General features: G+C 41.9%; 2 protein-coding genes across 2 annotated transcripts in view; both read right to left on the bottom strand.

Moving 5' to 3' along the window:
• Window positions 1-299: 299 nt before the first annotated feature.
• On the bottom strand, window positions 300-12,676 carry LOC133665299 (gastrula zinc finger protein XlCGF8.2DB-like). Its single transcript, XM_062070556.1, has 2 exons — window positions 12,415-12,676; window positions 300-2,249 (listed from the first exon to the last, which is right to left on the bottom strand). Exons 1-2 carry the CDS (start codon window positions 12,431-12,433, stop codon window positions 1,111-1,113), a joined length of 1,158 nt encoding a protein of 385 aa, XP_061926540.1. The 5' UTR covers window positions 12,434-12,676; the 3' UTR covers window positions 300-1,110.
• Window positions 12,677-14,342: 1,666 nt separating this feature from the next.
• The window catches only part of LOC133665298 (uncharacterized), a 30,614-nt gene continuing 20,560 nt past the window's right edge, over window positions 14,343-24,396 (bottom strand). The window contains exons 8-13 of the mRNA XM_062070555.1: window positions 24,051-24,135; window positions 23,785-23,929; window positions 22,459-22,649; window positions 17,621-17,762; window positions 17,371-17,498; window positions 14,343-14,875 (exon numbers count right to left, since the gene is read on the bottom strand). Coding sequence (XP_061926539.1) covers window positions 14,561-14,875; window positions 17,371-17,498; window positions 17,621-17,762; window positions 22,459-22,649; window positions 23,785-23,929; window positions 24,051-24,135 — 1,006 coding nt within the window. The 3' untranslated portion in view covers window positions 14,343-14,560. The remainder of the gene's footprint in view (window positions 14,876-17,370; window positions 17,499-17,620; window positions 17,763-22,458; window positions 22,650-23,784; window positions 23,930-24,050; window positions 24,136-24,396) is intronic.

Raw genomic sequence — 24,396 nt, 5'->3', positions numbered from 1 at the left:
GTACGTAACTTTTTAAAAATATATAAGCTTTATGAACCTTGGGTTAGGTGAACGGTCTTTTGGGCTGAGTGATTGTGTGTGTTGATCAGGTGTTTGAATTGTATTGGCGTGTTCTATGGAGCTAGGAGCTAGCAGAGGAGCTAGGAGCTAGCGTAACAAACACGCAGGTGTTTTTATGCCGGATTAATTTGTGGCATATTAAATATAAGCCTGGTTGTGTTGTGGCTAATAGAGTATATATATGTCTTGTGTTTATTTACTGTTGTAGTCATTCCCAGCTGAATATCAGGTCACCCCCGGCTCTCACAGCATCTTCCCTATCTGAATAGCTTCAACTCCCCACTAGTCCTTCACTTGCACTTTACTCATCCACAAATCTTTCATCCTCGCTCAAATTAATGGGGAAATTGTCGCTTTCTCGGTCCGAATCTCTCTCACTTCATGCGGCCATCATTGTAAACAATAGGGAACTTTGCGTACATGTTCAACTGACTACGTCACGCTACTTCCGGTAGGGGCAAGCCTTTTTTTTTATCAGATACCAAAAGTTGCAATCTTTATCGTCGTTGTTCTATACTAAATCCTTTCAGCAAAAATATGGCAATATCGCAAAATGATCAAGTATGACACATAGAATAGATCCGCTATCCCCGTTTAAATAAAAAAAATTCATTTCAGTAGGCCTTTAACTTACAATGACATTCTTTTTATATCGTTTCAGATTCACAAATTCCTCAGTAAATTCAGCAAAACGCCACCAGTTATTGATTCTGTTTAGCCGATTGGACACTGATTGGGTGCTGTTACAAATTAATAAGTACTCTGTGTGGATTTGGACGTCATTTAATGACATTTCTTGTTCAAGGACGACGAATACAATGGAACAACAAGATGGATGTGCACAGCTGAATTAAGCGTAATCGTATAAAAATATAAGTGGATATTTATGAAGACTGGCAGTTAGTAAATATTGTTCACACTTTTGTTCTTCTCTTTCTTGACCAACTTCATTTCATTTTATATTTAAAAAAAACATTTTTTATCGGTGTGTTTTCACATGTTCTTTCAGTTGTGGATTTTGTCTAAAATTATTAAGAAAAACTTTTCATTTCAGTGTGTTTTCATGTGTCTTTTGAGAGAAGGGTTTTGTCCGAAAACTTTCCCACAAACTAAACAGGAAAAAGGCTTCTCTCCGGTGTGTATTTTCATGTGTATTTTGAGATGTGGACTTTGTCTAAATAGTTTACCGCACACTGAGCAGGAAAAAGGTTTTTCCTCAGTGTGCGTTCTCATGTGTATTGTTAAAGCATGGTTCTGTCCAAAATCTTTACCGCACACTGAGCAGGAAAAAGGTTTCTCCCCAGTGTGTATTCTCATGTGTATTTTCAAACAATGGTTGTGTTTAAAACCTTTACCACATACTGAACATATAAAAGGTTTTTCTCGAGAGTGAATTTTTATGTGCGCTGTCAAATGTGCCTTCTGAGAGAAACCTTTACCACAAACTGAACATATTAAAGGTTTCTCCCCCGTGTGCTTTCTCAGATGTCTTTTCAAACACTGACTTCTTATGAAATCTTTACCGCACACTGAACAAGTAAAAGGTTTTTCTCCAGTGTGTATTTTTGCGTGTTCTTTAACATGGGACTTCTGAGAGAATCTTTTGCCACAAACAAAGCACATGAATGGTTTTTCTCCCGTATGGATTCTCTTGTGCACAGTCAGATAGGCCTTGCTGCTGAAAGTTTTGTCACACTGAAAGCATTTGTTGTCATCTTTAGAGTCTTCATCATCAGTGTCAGGAGAGTGTGACGTTGTGTCCTCACTATCTGATAGTGGAGCTAAGAGCTTGTCTGCTTGTGATCCTCCACAGTGGTCTCCATCAGCTTCTGTTGTCATGTGTTGTGTTGAGCTGCTGCTTGGAGGCTCCGCCTCTCTCTTCTCCTCACTTTCACCTTTGACCTCATCATCTTCACTCTTCACAGGGACACCAGTCACTGGGAACTCCAACCATTGAAGCTCCTGACTGATGCTGTGTTCCTCCTCTTCCTCTTTAATGTGGCAGCACTCTGGCTCCTCCTCTTCCTTTTTAACACGGGGTGGCTGTGGCACATCTGTTGTATCTTTAAAGTCGGGGGTCAGTGGCTCCTCCTCTTCCACTTTAATGTGAGAGGGTTGCGGTGTCTCTTGCTCTATCCAGCTGGAGGTCCACTCCTGCTGCCCAGGGAAAAGGTGTTCTTCACTGACGTCTGCAGGATGCAAGACAAACACAAGCATTGCTCAGTCAGCGTATGTTCCGAGGAATGACTAAAAGGGGTCTGTTAAGATGGGGTGCTTAGTGTACAATAATAAAAAATAAAAAAAATAACTTTTTTGATTTTAGCAAATGGCTGCAATGAAACAAAGAGTGAACATGTGATACGAGCAATCAGCTTGATGATTTTATTCTCCAAAATCAGGTTTTTGTACATTTTAAAATTCAGGGAATAAGTCCCTGGAGAGAGGTGGATTTTGACTTTATTAACTAAATTGTATGAAATATTAGACTATAGAATATAATACAGAATAGAAAGTACTTAATTGATCCCTGGGGGAAATTCAGCACCACAGTTTGCTCACAATAAACAATAAACACTTAGGTTTGTGAATAATATAAATACAGTCTATTATACAGCATTATTCACATGTGAATAATATAAATACAGTCTATTATACAGCATTAATCACATGTGAATACTATAAACACAGTCTATTATACAGCATTATTCACATGTGAATAATATAAATACAACATTATTCACATGTGAATAATATAAATACTGTCTATTATACAACATTATTCACATGTGAATAACAGAAATACAGTCTATTATACAGCATTATTTACATGTGAATAACAAATACAGTCTATTATACAGCATTATTCACATGTGAATAATATAAATACAGTCTATTATACAACATTATTCACATGTGAATAATATAAATACAGTCTATTATACAGCGGTGTGTGTTTGTAAAAACAGTGTGTGTGTGATGCGTCACTACAGTAGCACTGCGTAGAAGTGCTTGTAGTTAGCGCATGTTGCGTTTCGCATGTTGCATGTTGCATGCTGCTTCTGCCTGCTACTGTCTGCTTTCAGCTACTGCCACCGGCTAGTCCTCCTTACGGGGGGTGAAAAGAAGAGTATCATCGGCATAGAAATGCAGATGATGTCAAAATGCAGGCCTGGAAAGTTAACTTTTTAGGTTAAGGCAAGTGTTGCCTTAAAGGAGGGCTCATATTTTAGGGCACCAAGGCAAACACTATTTTCTTTCTAGGCATGGACTCCAAAGCGTGCATGCATACATATGCAGTTTTTTAAAATTAATTATTAATATCAACTTGTCAGCTTTTGTCATTTCATGATCCCTTTATCTCTAATTTTACCTTTTGATAGAGGGAAGTATTTTTTGTAATTATCCATTTTTTAAGTTATGTACATGTAGATGCTGTATCGGGACCGATCCATTAGAGTTTGAGCAGAAATATGTCGTATAGGAATTAACTATACACAATAAAACATGAACAAAATGATGTGTCACATGGTTTTTAAAGTAATACCTTTGCCGCGGTCGCGGCAATTGTTGCGGTTAAATTCGAGCCCTGAAAATGTCTGTTTTAAAGGTTTTTGTCCTCCGGCCGGGAAGTGCCATCTAGCATCATTTCACGTATGCAGGCATGTGATTTGACCACAATGAAAAAGACTGAAAAAATTTCCGGGGGTCTGGGGGACGAAGGCCCCCAGCCAGGTCCAGGGCGGTGCCCTGGTGGGGGGATAAGGGGGTGGCTTTTTATTTTTAGAAAAACCCATTTATATTTCGCAAAGCAATAATTGGTTAATATTTCAAACAAACATGTGTATTTCGCAAGCAAATATTTTTTAGCTTACCTCATTATTAACAACACTGTCTGCAACTGAAGTGGGTTGTGGGTGGATCTTTCCTCTCCATGTCACTTTCGGTTGACATCCAAAATACCAGCAAGTGAAAAGTTGGTTTTCCTTGCTTCAAGTTGTTTCATATGTTTTTGGCGTTTCGCATGTACTTCCAAAGCCTTGAAACCTCGTGATCCATAGTCAATATTATCATGACACCACGTGCACAAAACCTTTCCGGGACGAGCGATTTTCCGAATAAAATCACCGAACAAAGTCGTAACTTCCTTCTTCCCAACAGTATCAGTGATTTCCCTTTCCATCCAGTCCCATCGAAACTTATTTTTGACATGTTTATCAACTTCTTTTACTCGTAAAGCGTCCTTTCTCTCGAGAACCGACATCGTTTACATATGGAAAATGGCGGTAATAACCATTATGAAAGATGACGTTATTAAAGGCCTACTGAAAGCCACTACTACAGACCACGCAGTCTGATAGTTTATATATCAATGATGAAATCTTAACATTGCAACACATGCCAATACGGCCGGGTTAACTTATAAAGTGACATTTAAAACTTCCCGGGAAATATCCGGCTGAAACGTCGCGGTATGATGACGTATGCGCGTGACGAAGTCAGAGTAACGGAAGTTATGGTACCCGTAGAATCCTATACAAAAAGCTCTGTTTTCATTTCATAATTCCACAGTATTCTGGACATCTTTTGCAATTTGTTTAATGAACAATGAAGGCTGCAAAGAAGACAGTTGTAGGTGGGATCGGTGTATTAGCAGCGGACTACAGCAACACAACCAGGAGGACTTTGTTGGAGCGCTAGCCGCGCTAGCCGTCGACCTCACCTTGACTTCCTACGTCTCCGGGCCGCCAAACGCATCGGGTGAAGTCCTTCGTCCTTCTGCCGATCGCTGGAACGCAGGTGAGCACGGGTGTTGATGAGTAGATGAGGGCTGGCTGGCGTAGGTGGAGAGCTAATGTTTTTAGCATAGCTCTGTGAGGTCCCGTTGCTAAGTTAGCTTCAATGGCGTCGTTAGCACAGCATTGTTAACCTTCGCCAGCCTGGAAAGCATTAACCGTGTATTTACATGTCCACGGTTTAATAGTATTGTTGATTTTCTATCTATCCTTCCAGTCAGGGGTTTATTTTTTTGTTTCTATATGCAGTTAAAGCACGATGCTATCACGTTAGCTCGTAGCTAAAGCATTTCGCCGATGTATTGTCGTGGAGATAAAAGGCACTGAATGTCCATTTCGCGTTCTCGACTCTCATTTTCAAGAGGATATAGTATCCGAGGTGGTTTAAAATACAAATCCGTGATTCACAATAAAAAAAGGAAAGTGTAGAATCCAATGAGCCAGCTTGTACCTAAGTTACGGTCAGAGCGAAAAAAGATACGTGCATCACTGTCTCTCAAGTCCTTCACTGTAACGTTCCTCATCTACGAATCTTTCATCCTCGCTCAAATTAATGGGGTAATCTTCACTTTCTCGGTCCGAATCTCTCTCGCTCCATTGTAAACAATGGGGAATTGTGAGGAATACTAGCTCCTGTGACGTCACGCTACTTCCGGTACAGGCAAGGCTTTTTTTTTTATCAGCGAGCAAAAGTTGCGAACTTTATCGTCGATTTTCTCTACTAAATCCTTTCAGCAAAAATATGGCAATATCGCGAAATGATCAAGTATGACACATAGAATGGATCTGCTATTCCTGTTTAAATTTAAAAAATTCATTTCAGTAGGCCTTTAACGTCCTCATTGATAACAGATGTCCTGATTGGTCACAAGGAACATATCAACCAATCAACTACGGCGTAATATAAACTACGTCTCAAATCTTGATTTAGGGTCGGAAAAAAAAACGGAAAAACGGAAGATCTTTTTTTTTTCCCCCCGAGATTAAAAAAGACGGAATTCCGACTTTAGACGGAAAAATCACATGCCTGCGTATTTGAAGTGTTTTATTTGAGAACATCCTGACACTTGTTCAAAAGGTAGGTTTTAGGTGTGTTAATCATAATTTAAAAAATCCAAACACGATCAGATTTAGATGTTTCCATGAGAAATTAGACTAATTTAGTGCATGGAAACCAGGGTTGATTTTGACAGAAGCTTTTAATTTCGGTTTGAGTCACAGTCTTTGGACTGTTACGGATTGTGGGAATAGGTCGAGAGTGGAGGCCTTCTCTACTTTGCGTGTTTGCAGGTCTCGCAGCTGCAGCTGATTTGGCCCATTCAGCTGAAAATGGTTATAGTCAGCTGGAAACTTCAGGACTTCGGTTTCTGCTCTGGCTCCGCCGGGTCCTGCTTGGCTGGAGCCCGCTCCAATCTGGTTTTGCACACCTTTTTCTTTGTTTCTTGTTTAGGATTAGAGCTGAAACGATTCCTCGAGTAACTCGGGTACTTGATTACAAAATATATTCGAGAATTATTTTTTTTTACGGCATTTTGCCTCGTTTAGTAAACAGTAGTCAAAGCTCACATTTCGCACGGACTGTTTAGGTGTTGCACAGCGTGTTTACGTCACAGATCATACGCCCCCTGCTCTGCACAACACCGCTCTTTTAAATACGCTTTAAGTTTAGAAAACTTTTTCGCCGACATAATTGGCAATGGCAGACACCGCAGAAAGCAGTGGACAAGAGCCATAGCAAAACCAGGGAATAAAGAAACGACAAAAGTTGTCTAAGGTGTGGAAACACTTCACACTAAAATGGAAGGAAAACGCAGTAGTATGCAAACATTGCAAAGAGGAGCTGGCATACCACAATAGCTGTAGCACCTGTCGAGAAAGCATCCGATTGAGACGTCCAGAGGCCAGGTAAGTCATCTATTATCACAGTGTTTTTCAACCACTGTTCTGCGGCACACTAGTGTGCCGTGGTAGATTATCCAATCTCACCTATTTGGGTTAAAAATATTTTTTGCAAACCAGTAATTACAGTCTGCAAATGATGTGTTGTTGTTGAGTGTCGGTGCTGTCTAGAGCTCGGCAGAGTAACCGTGTAATACTCTTCCATATCAGTAGGTGGCAGCAGGTAGCTAAAGTCAGAAACAGTGGGAGGCAGTGTGCAGGTAAAAAGGTGTCTAATGTTTAAACCAAAAGGTGAGTGCCCCTAAGAAAAGGCATTGAAGCTTAGGGAAGGCTATGCATAACGAAACTAAAACTAAACTGGCTACAAAGTAAACAAAAACAGAATGCTGGACGACAGCAACAACTTACTGTGGAGCAAATGTACATCCCAACATGACGTGACAATCAACGTCTCCACAATGAAGTGGGCAGTGTTTTAGCTACTTCTAAATCACTAATTCTGGTCTCCATGGCGACAAATAAAGTAAGTTTCTTACAAGTATCATTATTAAACATGCTTCACTACACACCGTAGCTCACGGCATCAAAATGTAAACAAACGCCATTGGTGGATCTACACTTGACATCCACTAGTCGATACTACTATGATTACGTCGATATTTTTTGGAATAACAACATATATATATTTTTTTTTAAATTCATATTATGTTTATAAACTCAGGAAATACGTCCCTGGACACAGGAGGACTTTGAATATGACCAATGTATGATCCTGTAACTACTTGGTATCGGATTGATACTTACATGTGTGGTATCATCCAAAACTAATGTAAAGTATCAAAGAAGAGACGAATAAGTGATTATTCCATTTTAACAGAAGTGTAGATAGAACATGTTAAAAGAGAAAGTAAGCAGATATTAACATTAAATGAACAACTAGATTAATAATCCATTTTTTACCACTTGTCCTCAATAATGTGTACAAAACAATAGGTAGATAAATGACACAATATGTTACTGCATATGTCAGCAGACTAATTAGGAGTCTTTGTTTGTTTACTTACTACTAAAAGACAAGTTGTCTAGTATGTTGACTCTTTTATTTAAGGACAAACTTGCAATAAGAAACATATGTTTAATGTACCTTAAGACTTTTTTGTTAAAATAAAGCAAGTAATGCCATTTTTTTGTGGTCCCCTCTATTTAGAAAAGTACCGAAAACTATCGAAATAATTTTGGTACCGGTACCAAAATATTGGTATCGGGACAACACTCGTCGACAAAGAACCGTCTATTATATTTGTTTAAAGGACACAATACACGTTACACTTTAATAATAATTATTTTATGTTTATACTTTGTCTTGCAGGTTTCATTGGAGTGTTATTATTCATAACCACCCCCCAACTTTGACAACATCGTTTGTGCAACAAAAGGTTTTTGTGTTATTAACGTTTTATGCTTAATAACCAGCATCAACAGACCTATATGTCACACTAAGGGTGGCCGTATAAACAACGCCAAGACTGTCATAAACCTGTGCCATATAGTGAGATCACATTAAACAACACTGACAATTACATTTCGGGAGAATATTTGCACCGCAACACAACAGAGCACATTCCCAAAAATTCCTCGCAGCACCAACTCTTCCGGGACGCCGCAGTCATTTTTCCTCGCTTCCCGCCGTGCGTTTAAGAGTGCACTGCTGTTAGATGGAGACAGGTGTGGACAATATTGGAGACACTTGTCCCCACACTCAAAGTAAACAGCGAAGGAGAAAAACTATATGATGTTTCTTTCATTTTGACAACACAGCGTCCATCGGCTGCTGTGACTGAGAGTTAAATGAGGTGAGGAAACACGCAGTCACTCCTGTTTTGTGTTGTTGTTGTTGGCCATACTGTTGTACTGAACCACAAGGGGGCGTTGGAGAAGAACACATCTTGTTTATTAGACTACATTAGCCAAACTGCTTTGTGTTTTAGTTTGATATCAAAAAAGTAAACGCCATGTTTTTTTTTTTTTTCTCACAAAACTTGTGTTTTTTTCATTTCACAAAGGTATTACTTTAAAAAACATTTCACACATCCTTTTGTTCATGTTTTATTGTGTATAGTTAATTCCTATATGACATATTTCTGCTCAAACTCTTAATGGATCGGTCCCGATACAGCATCTACATCAGGGGTCACCAACCTTTTTGAAACCAAGAGCTACTTCTTGGGTACTGATTAATGCGAAGGGCTACCAGTTTGATACACACTTAAATAAATTGCCAGAAATAGCCAATTTGCTCAATTTACCTTTAACTCTATGTTATTATTAATAATTAAGGATATTTACACTTAATTGAACGGTTTAAAAGAGGAGAAAACACGAAAAAAATGACAATTAAATTTTGAAACATAGTTTATCTCCAATTTCGACACTTTAAAATTCAAAATTCAACCGAAAAAAAGAAGAGGAAAAACTAGCTAATTCGAATCTTTTTGAAAAAAATAAAAAAAGAATTTATGGAACATCATTTAGTAATTTTTCCTGATCAAGATTCATTTTAGAATTTTGATGACATGTTTTAAATAGGTTAAAATCCAATCTGCACTTTGTTAGAATATATAACAAATTGGACCAAGCTATATTTCTAACAAAGACAAATCATTATTTCTTCTAGATTTTCCAGAACAAAAATTTTAAAAGAAATTCAAAAGACTTTGAAATAAGATTTAAATTTGATTCTACAGATTTTCGAGAATTTTTAAAAAATTTTTTAATCATAATAAGTTTGAAGAAATATTTCACAAATATTCTTCGTCGAAAAAACAGAAGCTAAAATGAAGAATTAAATTAAAATGTATTTATTATTCTTTACAATAAAAAAAATAAATTTACTTGAACATTGATTTAAATTGTCAGGAAAGAAGAGGAAGGAATTTAAAAGGTAAAAAGGTATATGTGTTTAAAAATCCTAAAATCATGTTTAAGGTTGTATTTTTTCTCTAAAATTGTCTTTCTGAAAGTTATAAGAAGCAAAGTAAAAAAATTAATGAATTTATTTAAACAAGTGAAGACCAAGTCTTTAAAATATTTTCTTGGATTTTCAAATTCTATTGGAGTTTTGTCTCTCTTAGAATTAAAAATGTCGGACAAAGCGAGACCAGCTTGCTAGTAAATAGATAACATTTAAAAAATAGAGGCAGCTCACTAGTAAGTGCTGCTATTTGAGCTATTTTTAGAACAGACCAGTGGGCTACTCATCTGGTCCTTACGGGCTACCTGGTGCCCGTGGGCACCGCGCTGGTGACCCCTGATCTACATCATGTACATAACTTAAAAAATAATTACAAAAAATACTTCCATCAAAAGGTAAAAATAGAGATAGAGGGATCATGAAATGACAAAAAGCTGACAAGTTTATATTAATAATGAATTTTTTAAAAACTGTATATGTATGCATGCATGCTTTGGAGCCCCTGCCTGGAAAGAAAATAATGTTTGCCTTAGTGCCCTAAAATATGAGCGCCCTTTTAAGGCAACACTTGCCTCGACCTAAAAAGTTAAAATTGGAGGCCTGTAGAAGACGTTTCGCCGCTCACCCGTTCATGCTCATAGACTTAGCTTGGTTCTGGTCACAGAAGGTGACTAGAATGACATTTGAGCCATGTGTTTACAACTGAATGGAATACTAAGTTGGGGATTCAGACTGTTTTGGACTGGTAGTAGTCGATCCACTGGGATCGTTCTACCAATAAAGGCAAATTACACTTCAACGCCCTAAACTTGCCCCAATTGTTTGTGCTGCAAAAAAAATTGTGTCTACTATAATGTGTTATGATTCACAACATTCTCAAATCTCCCCAAACCAGTGCCTAGAGTTGGTGCTCCGAAAAGTATTATAGTTTTTCAAATGGTATGGGGCGTTATAGCTCAGTTGGTAGAGTGGCCGTGCCAGCAACTTGAGGGTTCCAGGTTCGATCCCCGCTTCCGCCATCCTAGTCACTGCCGTTGGAACAGTGTGGTGTTCGTCTTGGTCGTGGAACTGTGGACCAGCTCTATACTCTCGGCAGGGTCCTGGAGGGTGCATGGGAGTTTGCCCAACCAGTCTACATGTGCTTTGTGGACTTAGAGAAGGCGATCGACCGTGTCCCTCGGGAAGTCCTGTGGGGAGTGCTCAGAGAGTATGGGGTATCGGACTGTCTTATTGTGGCGGTCTGCACCCTGTACGATCAGTGTCAGAGCTTGGTCCGCATTGCTGGCAGTAAGTTGGCCACGTTTCCAGTGAGGGCTGGACTCCGCCAAGGCTGCCCTTTGTCACCCATTCTGTTCAGAACTTTTATGGACAGAATTTCTAGGCGCAGTCAGGGCGTTGAGGGGATCCGGTTTGGTGGCTGCAAGATTAGGTCTCTGCTTTTTGCAGATTATGTGGTCCTGATGGCTTCATCTGGCCAGGATCTTCAGCTCTCAGTGCATCCGTTCGCAGCAGAGTGTGAAGCGACTGGGATGAGAATCAGCACCTCCAAGTCCGAGTCCACGGTTCTCGCCCGGAAAAGGGTGGAGTGGCATCCCCGGGTTGGGGAGGAGACCCTGCCCCATGTGGTGGAGTTCAAGTACCTCTGAGTCTTGTTCACGAGTGAGGGAAGAGTGGATCGTAAGATCGACAGGCGGATCGGTGCGGCATCTTTAGTAATGCGGACACTGTATCGATCCGTTGTGGTGAAGAAGGAGCTGAGGCGGAAGGCAAAGCTCTCAATTTACCGGTCGATCTACATTCCCATCCTCACCTATGGTCATGAGCTTTGGGTAATGACCGAAAGGACAAGATCACGGGTACAAGCGGCCGAAATGAGCTTCCTCCGCCAGGTGGCGGGGCTCTCCCTTAGAGATAGGGTGAGAAGCTCTGCCATCCGGGAGGAGCTCAAACTAAAGCTGCTGCTTGCTCCTCCACATGGAGAGGAGCCAGATGAGGTGGTTCGGGCATCTGGTCAGGATGCCACCCGAACGCCTCCCAAGGGAGGTGTTTAGGGCACGTCCGACCGGTAGGAGGCCACGGGGAAGACCCAGAACATGTTGGGAAGACTATGTCTCCCGACTGGTCTGGGAGCGCCTTGGGATCCCCCGGGAAGAGCTGGACGAAGTGGCTGGGGAGAGGAAAGTCTGGGCTTCCCTACTTGGGCTGCTGCCCCCGCAACCCGACCTCGGATAAGCGGAAGAAGATGGAAGGATGGATGGATATGTAAAAGCACTTTGAGTCACTAGAGAAAAGCGCTATATAAATATAATTCACACTCACAATGGTTTATGCTACATGTTTAGTCTATTTCTTATAGTATTGATGTTGTTAACGTTTTACTGGGGCTGGTTATGAATCATGAAAACTGTAGTAGAACAAACGATGTTGCAGCACAAACGATTAGGACAAGTTTGGGGCGGTTTATGAATAATAACAGGTTAATAATATAAAAACATAAAACGTTAGTAAGATAAAAACTAAAATGTTTGCGGCAAAAAGGGGTCAATATGGTGAAGTCGGGCGCCATTTTCTTTAACGACAAAGATTCTGTGGTTCGACCACATTGGAGTACATGGAGAAAATGGACTTTGACGTTCATGAAATGTTAATAAACAAACATTAAATATTTAAATATGACAGAAGAATACTAACCTGCTCTGTGGGAATCCATTGGAGGCGTGAAAATAGCGTCGCTTGTTCTCTGTTGTTCTAGGAAGTTCCTCCTCGTACTCTGCTATCGTTTCATTCTGACACTAAAATGCTTCCTTCAATAGCCGCACTTGGTTGAATAAATGTGTTATATCTCGTAAAAAATGTAATAAATGATGAAGAAACGCTTACAACAACCGTCAAATCGCAGGGGACAGCGACTCTTTTTTTTGGTCATTTCCGGCAGACAAGAGAGCGCGGACATTCTCGCAGTACCGCCCCCCTCAGGTGGGAAAGTGTCATTGCGCTTGACCTATATTCTATCTGGACCAGAGCATGTCAAATACATATCTTAATCATTTACATTCCCCATATGTTGGACATTTCTTTACATTTTAACAAAATGAAAGTAAAACACCACTTTTTTTTAAAGAAAAGAACATGGATTACATAATAATAAAGCTCTGTAAAGAACATCCAATACTCCATTTACATCTTGTGATCTGAATACTAACCGAGTATTAGCAATATTGTTATTGTAAGTGCTAACGCAGAGGAACTAATTTTATCAGTGCCATGACCATAGAGAGCTAACTAGCTTATGCTGCTATATTGACATACTGAGCCAGTGACTGCTGCTGTCCGCCCCTAAACTGGTGAAAGTTAAGCCTAGATTATAAATCTTGCCGGATAGTGGACCGGATACTATGTTCCATTTTTATGCAAATGACGCGGTCATATACTGTTCATCCACTGCTATAGCGCAAACCTTTGAGCTACCACGCAAATTTCCGATAGCTAACATTAGTATTATGATTTTGATTTGAGCATCGAAAGATACTTACTAGTTTAGCAGAAACAGAGCTGAGGCATCCATCCATCCATCTTCTTCCGCTTATCCGAGGTCGGGTCGCGGGGGCAGCAGCCTAAGTAGGGCAGCCCAGACTTTCCTCTCCCCAGCCACTTGATCCAGCTCTTCCCGGGGGATCTCGAGGCATTCCCAGGCCAGCCGGGAGACATACTCTTCCCAACGTGTCCTGGGTCTTCCCCGTGGCCTCCTACCGGTCGGACGTGACCTTAATACCTCCCTAGGGAGGCGTTCGGGTGGCATCCTGACCAGCTGCCCGAACCAACTCATCTGGCTCCTCTCCATGTGGAGGAGCAGCGGCTTTACCTTGAGCTCCTCCCAGATGGCAGAGCTTCTCACCCTATCTCTAAGGGAGAGCCCCGCCACCCGGCGGAGGAAACCCATTTCGGCCACTAGTACCCGTGATCTTGTCCTTCGGACATAACCCAAAGCTCATGACCATAGGTGAGCATGGGAACGTAGATCGACCGGTAAATTGAGAGCTTTGCCTTCCAGCTCAGCTCCTTCTTCACCACAACCGATCGATACAGCGTCCGCAGTACTGAAGACGCCGCACCGATCCGCCTGTCGATCTCACGATCCACTCTTCCCTCACTCGTGAACAAGACTCCGAGGTACTTGAACTCAGAGCTGAGGCAGCACCCTCCTAATCTTTGAGCTCACGCCACAGAGTGAAAGCCGAGGCAATGTTGATCCTGACTGTCCTGTTTTTCTCTTTTTGTCTCCTCAGACAAAACTTTTTGTTTCTTTGGTTGTTTTGGAGCTTCGGCCATGTTAGCAGTAATTGCATGTAGGCGGTCTTTTTCTTCTTCTAGCTCTCTTTCGGCACGCAGGCATGCGGATCGACTTCCGCCTTATTAACAAATGGGAAAGGGGGAGTGACGTATGCCGTAAAGCAAGTCAACACATTTCCTCAATGTTGCTAAGTGCCACTAAAATCGATACAGACCCCTCAGGTCATGACAGAGGTGTCCTTCGACTAGTTGAAAGTCCATGTATCATCCAAAAAGGTATGAAAATATAAGTGGAAGTTTGAAAAGTTACTTAGTGCTGCTTTGAGAATAACATATGTGCAACAAACAGTTGACGCTTTATTTTGAAAACAATCCCATTCAAAACTGACAGATCAACTGTCAGCAAATGAACATTAGCTTATTTCAGTATGTTGGAACAGATGACCTCCAGTATGGATGTTCCAAAAACTATGACAAACTATGTGAAAATACACGAATACCAAACAGTTTTGGACAGCAGAAGGAAAACAATCGAATCCTCCGGTCTCTACTTGCAAGCAAGTATTGCTGTGTGCAGAAAGTTCACAGGGGTGGACTCACCTCCTCCCATTTCATAGACCACTTTCTGGAGAAATTCCCAAACAGGGGCACACTGCTTGGGGTAGCTGATGTCAAAGATATGAAAAGCCTTGAAGCAGACGTCGACTGCCCCCAGCAGTGTGCTCTGCTCCAAAGCCTGACCTGCTAGGATAACGAATGACTGACAGGAGCAGTGCAGGCGGTCATCTCCCAGAGAGAGGACGTAGGGGTATGACCTCGACACCTCTGCGTGCTGGAGGTACTCCACCATGTTAGTTCCGACCTAAGAAGCAAATAAAAGAAAGCAGAGATTATAAGCAGGAATAAAATGAGCAACATTTCCCTTTAAACATCCAAAATTGAACTTTGTTGTGCTTGTAATGCAAAAACAAGACAACTTGAAGGATCTTTTGACACAATCAAGTAAACAGGTGTGGTGAATTATGTCCTTAAAGGCCTACTGAAAGCCACTACTACCGACCACGCAGTCTGATAGTTTATATATCAATGATGAAATCTTAACATTGCAACACATGCCAATACGGCCGGGTTAACTTATAAAGTGACATTTTAAAATTCCAGCCACACTTCCGGTTGAAAAACTCCTTTGGATATGATTTATGCGCGTGACATCACAAAATCCACGCAAGTGGTTGTACCCCAACGACTCGATACAAAAACCTCTTGTTTTCTTCGACAACATTCCACAGTATTCTGGACATCTGTGTTGGTGAATCTTTTGCAATTTGTTTAATGAACAATGGAGGCTGCAAAGAAGAACGGTGTAGGTGGGATCGATCGGTGTCTTAGCGGCTAAGTACAATACTTACAGCAACACAACAAGGACTACTTACTTAGAAGACGCCTAGCCGATGCTTGCCGCCAAACCCACGGATGAAGTCCTTCGTCGCGCCGTCGATCGCTGGAACGCAGGTGAGCACGGCTGTTGATGGGCAGATGAGGGCTGGCTGGCGTAGGTGGAGCGCTAATGTTTTTATCATAGTTCTGTGAGGTCCGGTTGCTAAGTTGCTAAATTAGCCTTAGCGTCGTTAGCAACAGCATTGTTAAGCCTTACCAGGCTGAGAATTTTTAACCGTGTAGTTACATGTACATGGTTTAATAGTATTGTTGATCTTCTGTCTATCCTTCCGGTCAGGGATTTATTTATTTTGTTTCTATCTTCATTTGAAAACGATGCTATCACGTTAGCTCCGTAGCTAAGTGTGTCACCGATGTATTGTTGTGGAGATAAGTCACTTTAAATGTCCATTTCGCGTGCTCGACTCTCATTTTCAAGAGGATATAGTATCCGAGGTGGTTTAAAATACAAATCCGTGATCCACAATAGAAAAAGGAGAGAGTGTGGAATCCAATGAGCCAGCTTGTAGCAGAGCGAAAAAAGATACGTCCATCACTGCCTCTCTAGTCCTTCACTGTAACGTTCCTCATCTACGAATCTTTCATCCTCGCTCAAATTAATGGGGTAATCGTCGCTTTGTCGCTCCGAATCTCTCGCTCCATTGTAAACAACGGGGAATTGTGAGGAATACTACCTCCTGTGACGTCACGCTACTTCCGGTACAGGCAAGGCTTTTTTTTATCAGCGAGCAAAAGTTGCGAACTTTATCGTCGATGTTCTCTACTAAACCCTTTCAGCAAAAATATGGCAATATCGCAAAATGATCAAGTATGACACATAGAATGGATCTGCTATTCCCGTTTAAATAAAAAAAATTCATTTCAGTAGGCCTTTAAAGCAACCGCTACACACGTCCCCCCAGAATTCGCCATCACAAAGGAACTAAACAGTCAATGGACAGGGGCACGGACGGGCCGACCAAACCGGGTGCGCCGGACTGGCACTAACGCCGGGGAGTATGCAGGGGGGACCGGCAGGGTATCTGCACTGTCGAAGGTCCCGGGGGCCTGCGTAGAAGGATGCAAAACATTATCATGGGGCCCAGGTAGAGCGGGCGGACGACCCTGGCGCGGAGGTACTGCCGTGTAACCGGCTGACTAAGATCCAAGTGGGCCGCTTTAAGCCGGTCCACCGTGATTCTTTCAGACCGACCCCCGATATCCAACAGGAAATGCTTGTTTCCGCTCTCCAGGATGCGGAATGGCCCATCGTAAGGAGGTTGAAGGAGGCCGCGGTGGGCGTCGTGGCGAACAAAAACAAGTGCCGCTCTTCGTAAAGAAGCGGGAACATGAGACGGCGTAAGGCCGTGTTGGGAAGTGGGGATGGGGGAAAAACCCTTGGAGGCATCGAGGAGAGCAGTGTGCTAGGAATAAAGTCACCTGGCACTCGCAAATGCTGGCCATACACCAACTCTGCCGAGGAAGACTGCAGGTCTTCCTTGGGGGCAGACGGAAGCCCCAGCATCACCCAAGGGAGTTTGTCTACCCAAGCGCACCACTGGCGACCCCGACGCTTCACTGAACGAATTCAGTGAATATTATCGACCATGACGGCGAATACGGTTTCTCTGAAGCTGCCGGAGTTCTGGGAATCTTCCGCGGCTGCATGGTTTGCCCAGGCCGAGGCACAGTTCGCCCTGCGTGGTATCACCGTGGACGACACTAAGTTGTATTATGTCGTTTCCTCCCTCGGCTACGGCGACTAGAGTGGTTAGACGCATCCACCGGAGAGGAACAAGTATATTAGGTCGGGGTCACCAGTGTGGCGCTTGTGACGCGAAAACAAGACAACTTCGAGTATCTTTTGACAAGTAAACAGTTGTGGTGAATTATGTCCTTACAGTAACCGCTATAACTTACAGGTTTACAGTCAATGAAGGCCAACCTGGATTCCTCAATCGTGTGTCGGAACACTTTGCCGCCAACTTTATATACCGTAGGTGGAAGCATTGCAGGTAATACTTTGAACGCGAGTTGCCACTTGGCATCTGTCGGGAGACAATTTTATTGGTGTAAATATAATGTGATGTGGTTATTTAGCAGTCAAATACAGAATAATAGAATACATGCCGAGTATACCGTAAAACAACAACAACAAATAATAGTTTACCCAGTGCCATTTCATCTGCCCGCAATGCAAGTTTCCCTTCACGTCTTGCAAGGCTCAGGATCTTCTCGGTGTACACAGGCAGCCATGTTTCGCTGAGTTTGGGGGCCGCCTCTCCGTGTAAAACCTGAAAATCCTGTGCAATCTATGGAACGGAACACAATTGAAAGGAATTCAATAAGCCAGTGTTTTTCAACCTTTTTTGAGCCAAGGCACATTTTTTTCATAAAAAAAAAATACGGAGGCACACCACCAGCAGAAAACGTTAAAAAATGAAACTCCACCAGGTTGTCGTGCTTTATTTTGAGTTTGTTGTTGTTTTCCTGTGTGTAGTGTTTTAGTTCCTCTCTTGCGCTGTTATTTTGTTGGCCCTTCCTGTTTTGTTGGGGTTCTCCTGTACCTTCCTTTGAGTTTTATTGCCTGACCTGCTTTCTATTGGCAAACAAGACTATTTCAGTTGTGTGGACGCTTTCCTTCTTTGTGGGGACATTGTTGATTGTCATGTCATGTACGGATGTACTTTGTGGATACCGTCTCTGCTCCACACGTGTAAGTCTTTGCTGTCGTCCAGCATTCTGTTTTTGTTTACTTTGTAGCCAGTTCCGTTTTACTTTCGTTTTGCATAGCCATCCCTAAGCTTCATTGCCTTTTCCTTTACGTTTTGTTCTTTTTTGGTTTAGGCGTTACATTCCTTTTTACCTGCACGCCATCTCCTGCTGTGCTCTGCATATTGAGATCATGACAAGCCATCCTCGACGCGTTCCGACTTCTACAAAGCAATGAACTACCTGCTGCCACCTACTGATATGTAGTTTTACATGGTTACCCTGACGAAGTCTGTACAGCACAGACACTAGACAACGGCAGATTATTTACAGATTATAATTATTGATTGGCAAATAATATTGTTTGGACCAATTAGGTGAAGTTGCATAATTTCCCACGACACACCAGACAGTATCTCCGCAGTGGTTGAAAAACACTGCAATAAGCCATACTAATTATTGAGAGTTAAGACTGATCTGGTCCAATATTGACAATTTACTCAAGCTCAATTGAGAGCTCAATACATCAAAAACCAAAGGAGATGTGCTGCAAATCCAGAGGGAAACACCCAGACAGGCCTGGCCCTAACCAATCTGGCGCCCTAGGCAAGATTTTAGGTGGCGCCCCCCCCCCACATCGGCAGTGAAGTGTATATACTCACAAGAAACCGAATAGCTTTGTTTTTGACCTTTTTTTTTACTTAAAGAAAGCAAATTAACATATTATATGAGAATGTTATGTTATGATTATCTTTAACCGAACGAATCACAGCAGTGCTCAAATTAAAAAAACAGCATTCCCTCTCATGTGATATTGCTTAATTAACATTAATGATGTGCACTTTAACAACTAGGCTTACAACTATACCTAATATATAAAGGGGTGGAGAAGTGACTATTACCTGCAGGGCAAACATTAGCTAACCAGAAGGCAATAACAATGTAAACAAAAAACACCTGCTTAAAAGATCTAATACAAATGTCCCTGAGGAATGTAAGGTGGGAGTACTGTAATTACCTAACGTTACATTATTATTTTCCATAACAATTTAGCCCCCTCCACAATATTAACCCGACGTTAAAACAGAACTAGCCATTTATTGATTAGCAATTGCCGAATCATGTAACATTAGCTTAATGCTAAAAAGCCAGGTTACTATCACATTCTGTAACAGACAAATAATTTCATGTAGGCTAACGTTACCTACCTGCTACCTCTGTCTTTTTCTCGTTTCTCCTCCTCTTCTTTTCTCTTTTTTCTTCCCTGGGCACCTGACAGTTTTGGCCGTTTTGACATCTTGTGTTGATTTTTTGATGTGGTAAGAGTCATGATGCGGGAAGGGAGGGGGCGCACCGTGCGGGGGGAGGGGAGGGGGCGTAATGTTGTAACAAATAATATTTATATTAAATAGGCTTTACTTTGCATTTTAATTAACGTGGGATTATTTTTTGTATTTAGAAATAATAGTACCAACTTTATTTTTTTTTTTTCTCCAACATTTGTGGCACTGGCTTGGCGCCCCCTGATGGACGGCGCCCTTAGCATTTGCCTATACGGCCTATGCCACGGGCCGGCCCTGCTCCCAGAGCACCTGTTCCAACCACTTTGCATACAAGGTCAGCAGGTGGAGCAGGTACAGCCTTCAAATAACTTGGGATGGAGATTGACACAAGCATGTCCTCCTCGCAACATGCTGACTCAGTCTACAAAAAAGCACGTTTACTCAGACTGCTACATACAGGCAGCCATGTTTCCCTGAGTTTGGGTGCCGCCTCCCGTGTAAAATCTGAAAATCCTGTGCAACCTATGGAACGGAAAACAATTGAAAGGAATTCAATAAGCCATACTAATTATTGAGAGTTAAGACTGACCTGCTCTTTTATCCTGCACTACCACAACAAAATGTTGTTCTTATCTGTACGGTAAAGTTCAAATTTGAACGACAATAAAAGGAAGTTGAAGTCTACATGTGCTCAAAAAAACTAAGGACTTCTAATATCAAGAAATACATTTTAACACTTGTTTACAGATCACTTATCGAGTCTACTTTAATCTATAAAATCTCATCCTGGTTCAACTTCCTCACTGTCACCACCAAAACAAAACTGGATGATACCACACATGTAAGTATCAATCCGATACCAAGCAGTTACAAGGTCATACATTGGTCATATTCAAAGTCCTCATGAGTCCAGGGACATATTTCCTGAGTTTATAAACATAATATATATATTTTTTTAAACGAAAGAAGATGTTGTGATCCCAAAAAATATCGACATAATCATAGTAGTATCGACTAGATACGCTCCTGTAGTTTGGTATCATTACAGTGGATGTCAGGTGTAGATCCACCCATGGCGTTTGTTTACATTTTGACACCGGTGAGCTACGGTGTGTAGTGAAGCATGTTTAGCTATTCCTCGTCCTGCAGTGATAATGATACTTGTAAGAAACATACTTTATTCGTCGCCATGGAGGCGAGGATTAGTGATTTAGAAGTAGCTAAAACACTGTGGATGGATGTTAGCCGCAAGCTAGCTAGCCATGTCTTAAAGCACCTCTTCCTGTGGGCGTTTCAGTGTTATAACTTCACCTTTATCTTTACTTTTTACACCATAATGCGTCCATTCTCCCTTTTCTGTCTACACCCTGTGTCTGCTTGTAAGTACTCTGTGTGTGTGCGCTGCCGAACATGCACCTCGTGACGACCACGGGGGGAGCGGGGGGTAGTGGACCGGTACTTTTCAGAGGCGGTATAGTACGGAATATGTTTCATTAGTATCACGGTACTATACTAATACCGGTATACCGTACAAACCTATGCCAGACTGTGGCCTGGTCTTGAATAAGGAGAGTGTAAAAGTCAGGAGAACGGCTGACACCCTGTAGAACAGTGGTTCTTTTCCCACATGTTCAGGAACCACATCTGACCCCATAAACAATGTAGAGACCTACTAATCATGGCTCTATGCTCACATTTCCCCCCAGGAGAAAATGTGCTCCTAAAAGATCACATTTATGGGCACTCACATACATTTCTTGAAATGTTATGACTTTTTTCACAAAGTTCTATTAGACTAGATCAGGGGTCGGCAACCCGCGGCTCCGGAGCCGCATGCGGCTCTTTGACCACTCTGATGCGGCTCAGCTGCATACTTGCCGACCCTCCCGGTTTTCCAACGACCCCCCCCCGATTTTCCCAGCAGACTGCCTCTCCTAGAAATCTCCCAGGGTAAATATTATCCTATTTTCACTCTAATTACTTAATCAAGGGCGTGCCCTAAAGACACTGCATTAATTGTCCTCTATAGCATTTACAAACAGCGTGCCAGCCCGGCCACATGTTATATGTTGCTTTTACTTGCACACGTAGGCGACAGCAAGGCATACTTGTTCAACAGCCACACAGCTTACACTGACGGTGGCCGTATAAGTTAAAGTTAAAAAGTTAACTTTAACACTGTTACGTTACAAATATGCGCCACACTGTGAACCCACACCAAAAAAGAATGACAAAAACATTTCTGGAGAACATCCGCACCGTAACACAACACAACAAATACCCAGAATCCCATGCAGCCCTAACTCTTCCGGTCTACATTATACACCCCCGCTACCACCAAACCCCCCCACACATCACCCCCCCCCCCCCCCCCCCCTCTCCGTGCGTCGGTTGAGCGGAAGAGTTAGGGCTGCATGGGATTCTGGGTATTTGTTGTGTTGTGTTTATGTTGTGTTACAGTGCAGATGTTCTCCAGAAATGTGTTTGTCATTCTTTTTTGGTGTGGGTTCAAAGTGTGGCGCATATTTGTAACGTAACAGTGTTAAAGTTGTTTTTGTACGACTACCGTCAGTGTAAGCTGTGTGGCTGTTGAACAAGTATGCCTTGCTGGCACTTACTTGAGCAAGCAAAAGCTGCATTCAACATGTGGCCAAGCAGGTACGCTGTTTGGGCAGGCTGTAGAGGGCGCTAAAAGCAGTGCCAGCACGTCCTGAAATTTGGGAGTCTCCCGGAAAATTGAGAGGGTTGGCAAGAAAGACGCTATCAAGCGCCATTCGATTAAAAGTCGCGGGCCGCACTAACATTACATTTCCTTATTAAGATGCGTGCCGGTGCGTGTGTCAGAGACCCCTGGTTAACATAGCGCAAAGCAATTCAAGCTTTGTATGCGGTGTTTTTCATTTTAAATTTTCAAAAATTTTTTGTGGCTCCCATTGTTTTCTTTAATTTGTAAAACTTTCCAAAATGGCTCTTTGAGTGGTAAAGGTTGTCGACCCCTGGACTAGATACATACCATGCCTTGAGTAGTCAGATGTGGGAACTCTTTGAGGATCTCCGATACATTTTTAGAGTTCTGTCCTCTTATCCAGCGTGCCCTGTACAGGACTGTGTCCTGCATGTACGCCCACACCTGGCCCAGGGGCTGAGAATTGTGTCTCAGCCATTCTTTCATCCGTTCAGCTCTCTCATCGGATATGGTAGAATCTATAAAAACATGCAATCATTACACACATAAACTATATACAGTCGCGATCAAAAGTTGACATACACTTGTAAAGAACATCATGTCATGGCTGTCTTGAGTTTCCAATCATTTCTACAACTCTTATTTTTTTGTGATAGAGGGATTGGAGCACATACTTGTTGGTCACAAAAAAACATTCATGAAGTTTGCTTCTTTTATGAATTTATTATGGGTCTACTGAAAATGTGAGCAAATCTACTGGGTCAAAAGTACACATATTGCTGGGTATTGTGGCCAAACAGCTAGATTTTAGTTTCATCTGACACCACATGGACAAAGATAAGACCTTCTGGAGGAAAGTTCTGTGGTCAGATGAAAAAAAATTGAGCTGTTTGGTCACAATACCGAGCAATATGTTTGGAGGAGAAATCCCAGGAACACCTAACCTACCGTCTAGCATGGTGGTGGTAGTATTATGCTCTGTGTCTGTTTTGCTGCCAATGGAACTTGTGCTTTACAGAGAGTAAATGGGACAATGAAAAATGAGGATTACCTCCAAATTCTTCACTACAAGCTAAAATCATCAGCCCGGAGGTTGGGTCTTGGGCGCAACAGGACAATGACCCCAAACACACGTCAAAAGTGATAAAGGAATGGCTAAATCAGGCTAGAATGAAGGTTTTAGAAAGGCGTTCCCAAAGTCCTGATTTAAACGTGTGGACAATGCTGAAGAAACAAGTCCATGTCAGAAAACCAACACATTTAGCTGAACTGCACCAATTTTGTCAAGAGGAGTGGTCAAAAATTCAAGCAGAAGCTTGTGGATGGCTACCAAAAGTGTCTCATTGCAGGTAAACTTGCCAAGGGACATGTAAGCAAAAATTAACATTGCTGTATGTATATTTTTGACCCAGTAGATTTGCTCACATTTTCAGTAGACCCATAATAAATTCATAAAAGAACTTCACTTCATGAATGTTTTTTGGGATTAACAAGTATGTGCTCCAATCACTACATCACACAAAAATAAGAGTTGTAAAAATGATTGAAAACTCAAGATAGCCATGACATGATGTGCTTTACAAGTGTATGTACACTTTTGACCACGACAGTATATGTAAATGCTAAAGTATAATATTTCAGTTCAACCATTACCTGGTATGCACACCCTTGCAGGCTCGCTGTCCTCTTGCCTGGTAGGCCTGCTCAATGATCTCTTCCTCTTCCTAATATTCCTCAGCCTTTCTTCGAGGAATCCAGTGGCCGGACGGTAGTTCCGGCCTTGGGTATACCATATTTCCTGGCGAGAAATTAAAAATCTTGTGTGAACAGAGATGACACAGATTATGGTTCTTTTTCGTTTCACAAAATTGACTAAATAAGGGCACCTTTATATGTAATTATTTTCCAAAACGACTTACATGACCACTGTCTGATGTGTCTTTCAAGCAGGGGAATGTCTGAACCAAAGATGAAGCCATTGTGTTTTTTGTTTGAGAGCTAGGGCTGCAAACATGGACAAACACAATTACACTACTACATTTTTGTCCTAGCCTAAAAGAGTGAAAGGGTGAGTGAGTTGTGTTCTAAGCCACGTGACCACTTGTTGCAGATTGACCCACAATATGAAATATTTTCAAACCCCACACAGGGATACAGTACGGGCATTAAAAAACACAGCCTTGTTTTTTCCACGTTTCAAATATACATCTGGTAGAAAATGGCACGATCACAGAAGAGCTTTCAATTTTCCAACTCATATTGAGC

This window comes from Entelurus aequoreus, linkage group LG14, assembly GCF_033978785.1.
Source record: "Entelurus aequoreus isolate RoL-2023_Sb linkage group LG14, RoL_Eaeq_v1.1, whole genome shotgun sequence".
Lineage (NCBI taxonomy): Eukaryota > Metazoa > Chordata > Actinopteri > Syngnathiformes > Syngnathidae > Entelurus > Entelurus aequoreus.
The sequence above is the reverse complement of the archived record's forward strand: the minus strand, read 5'-3'. Positions and strand labels throughout refer to the sequence as shown.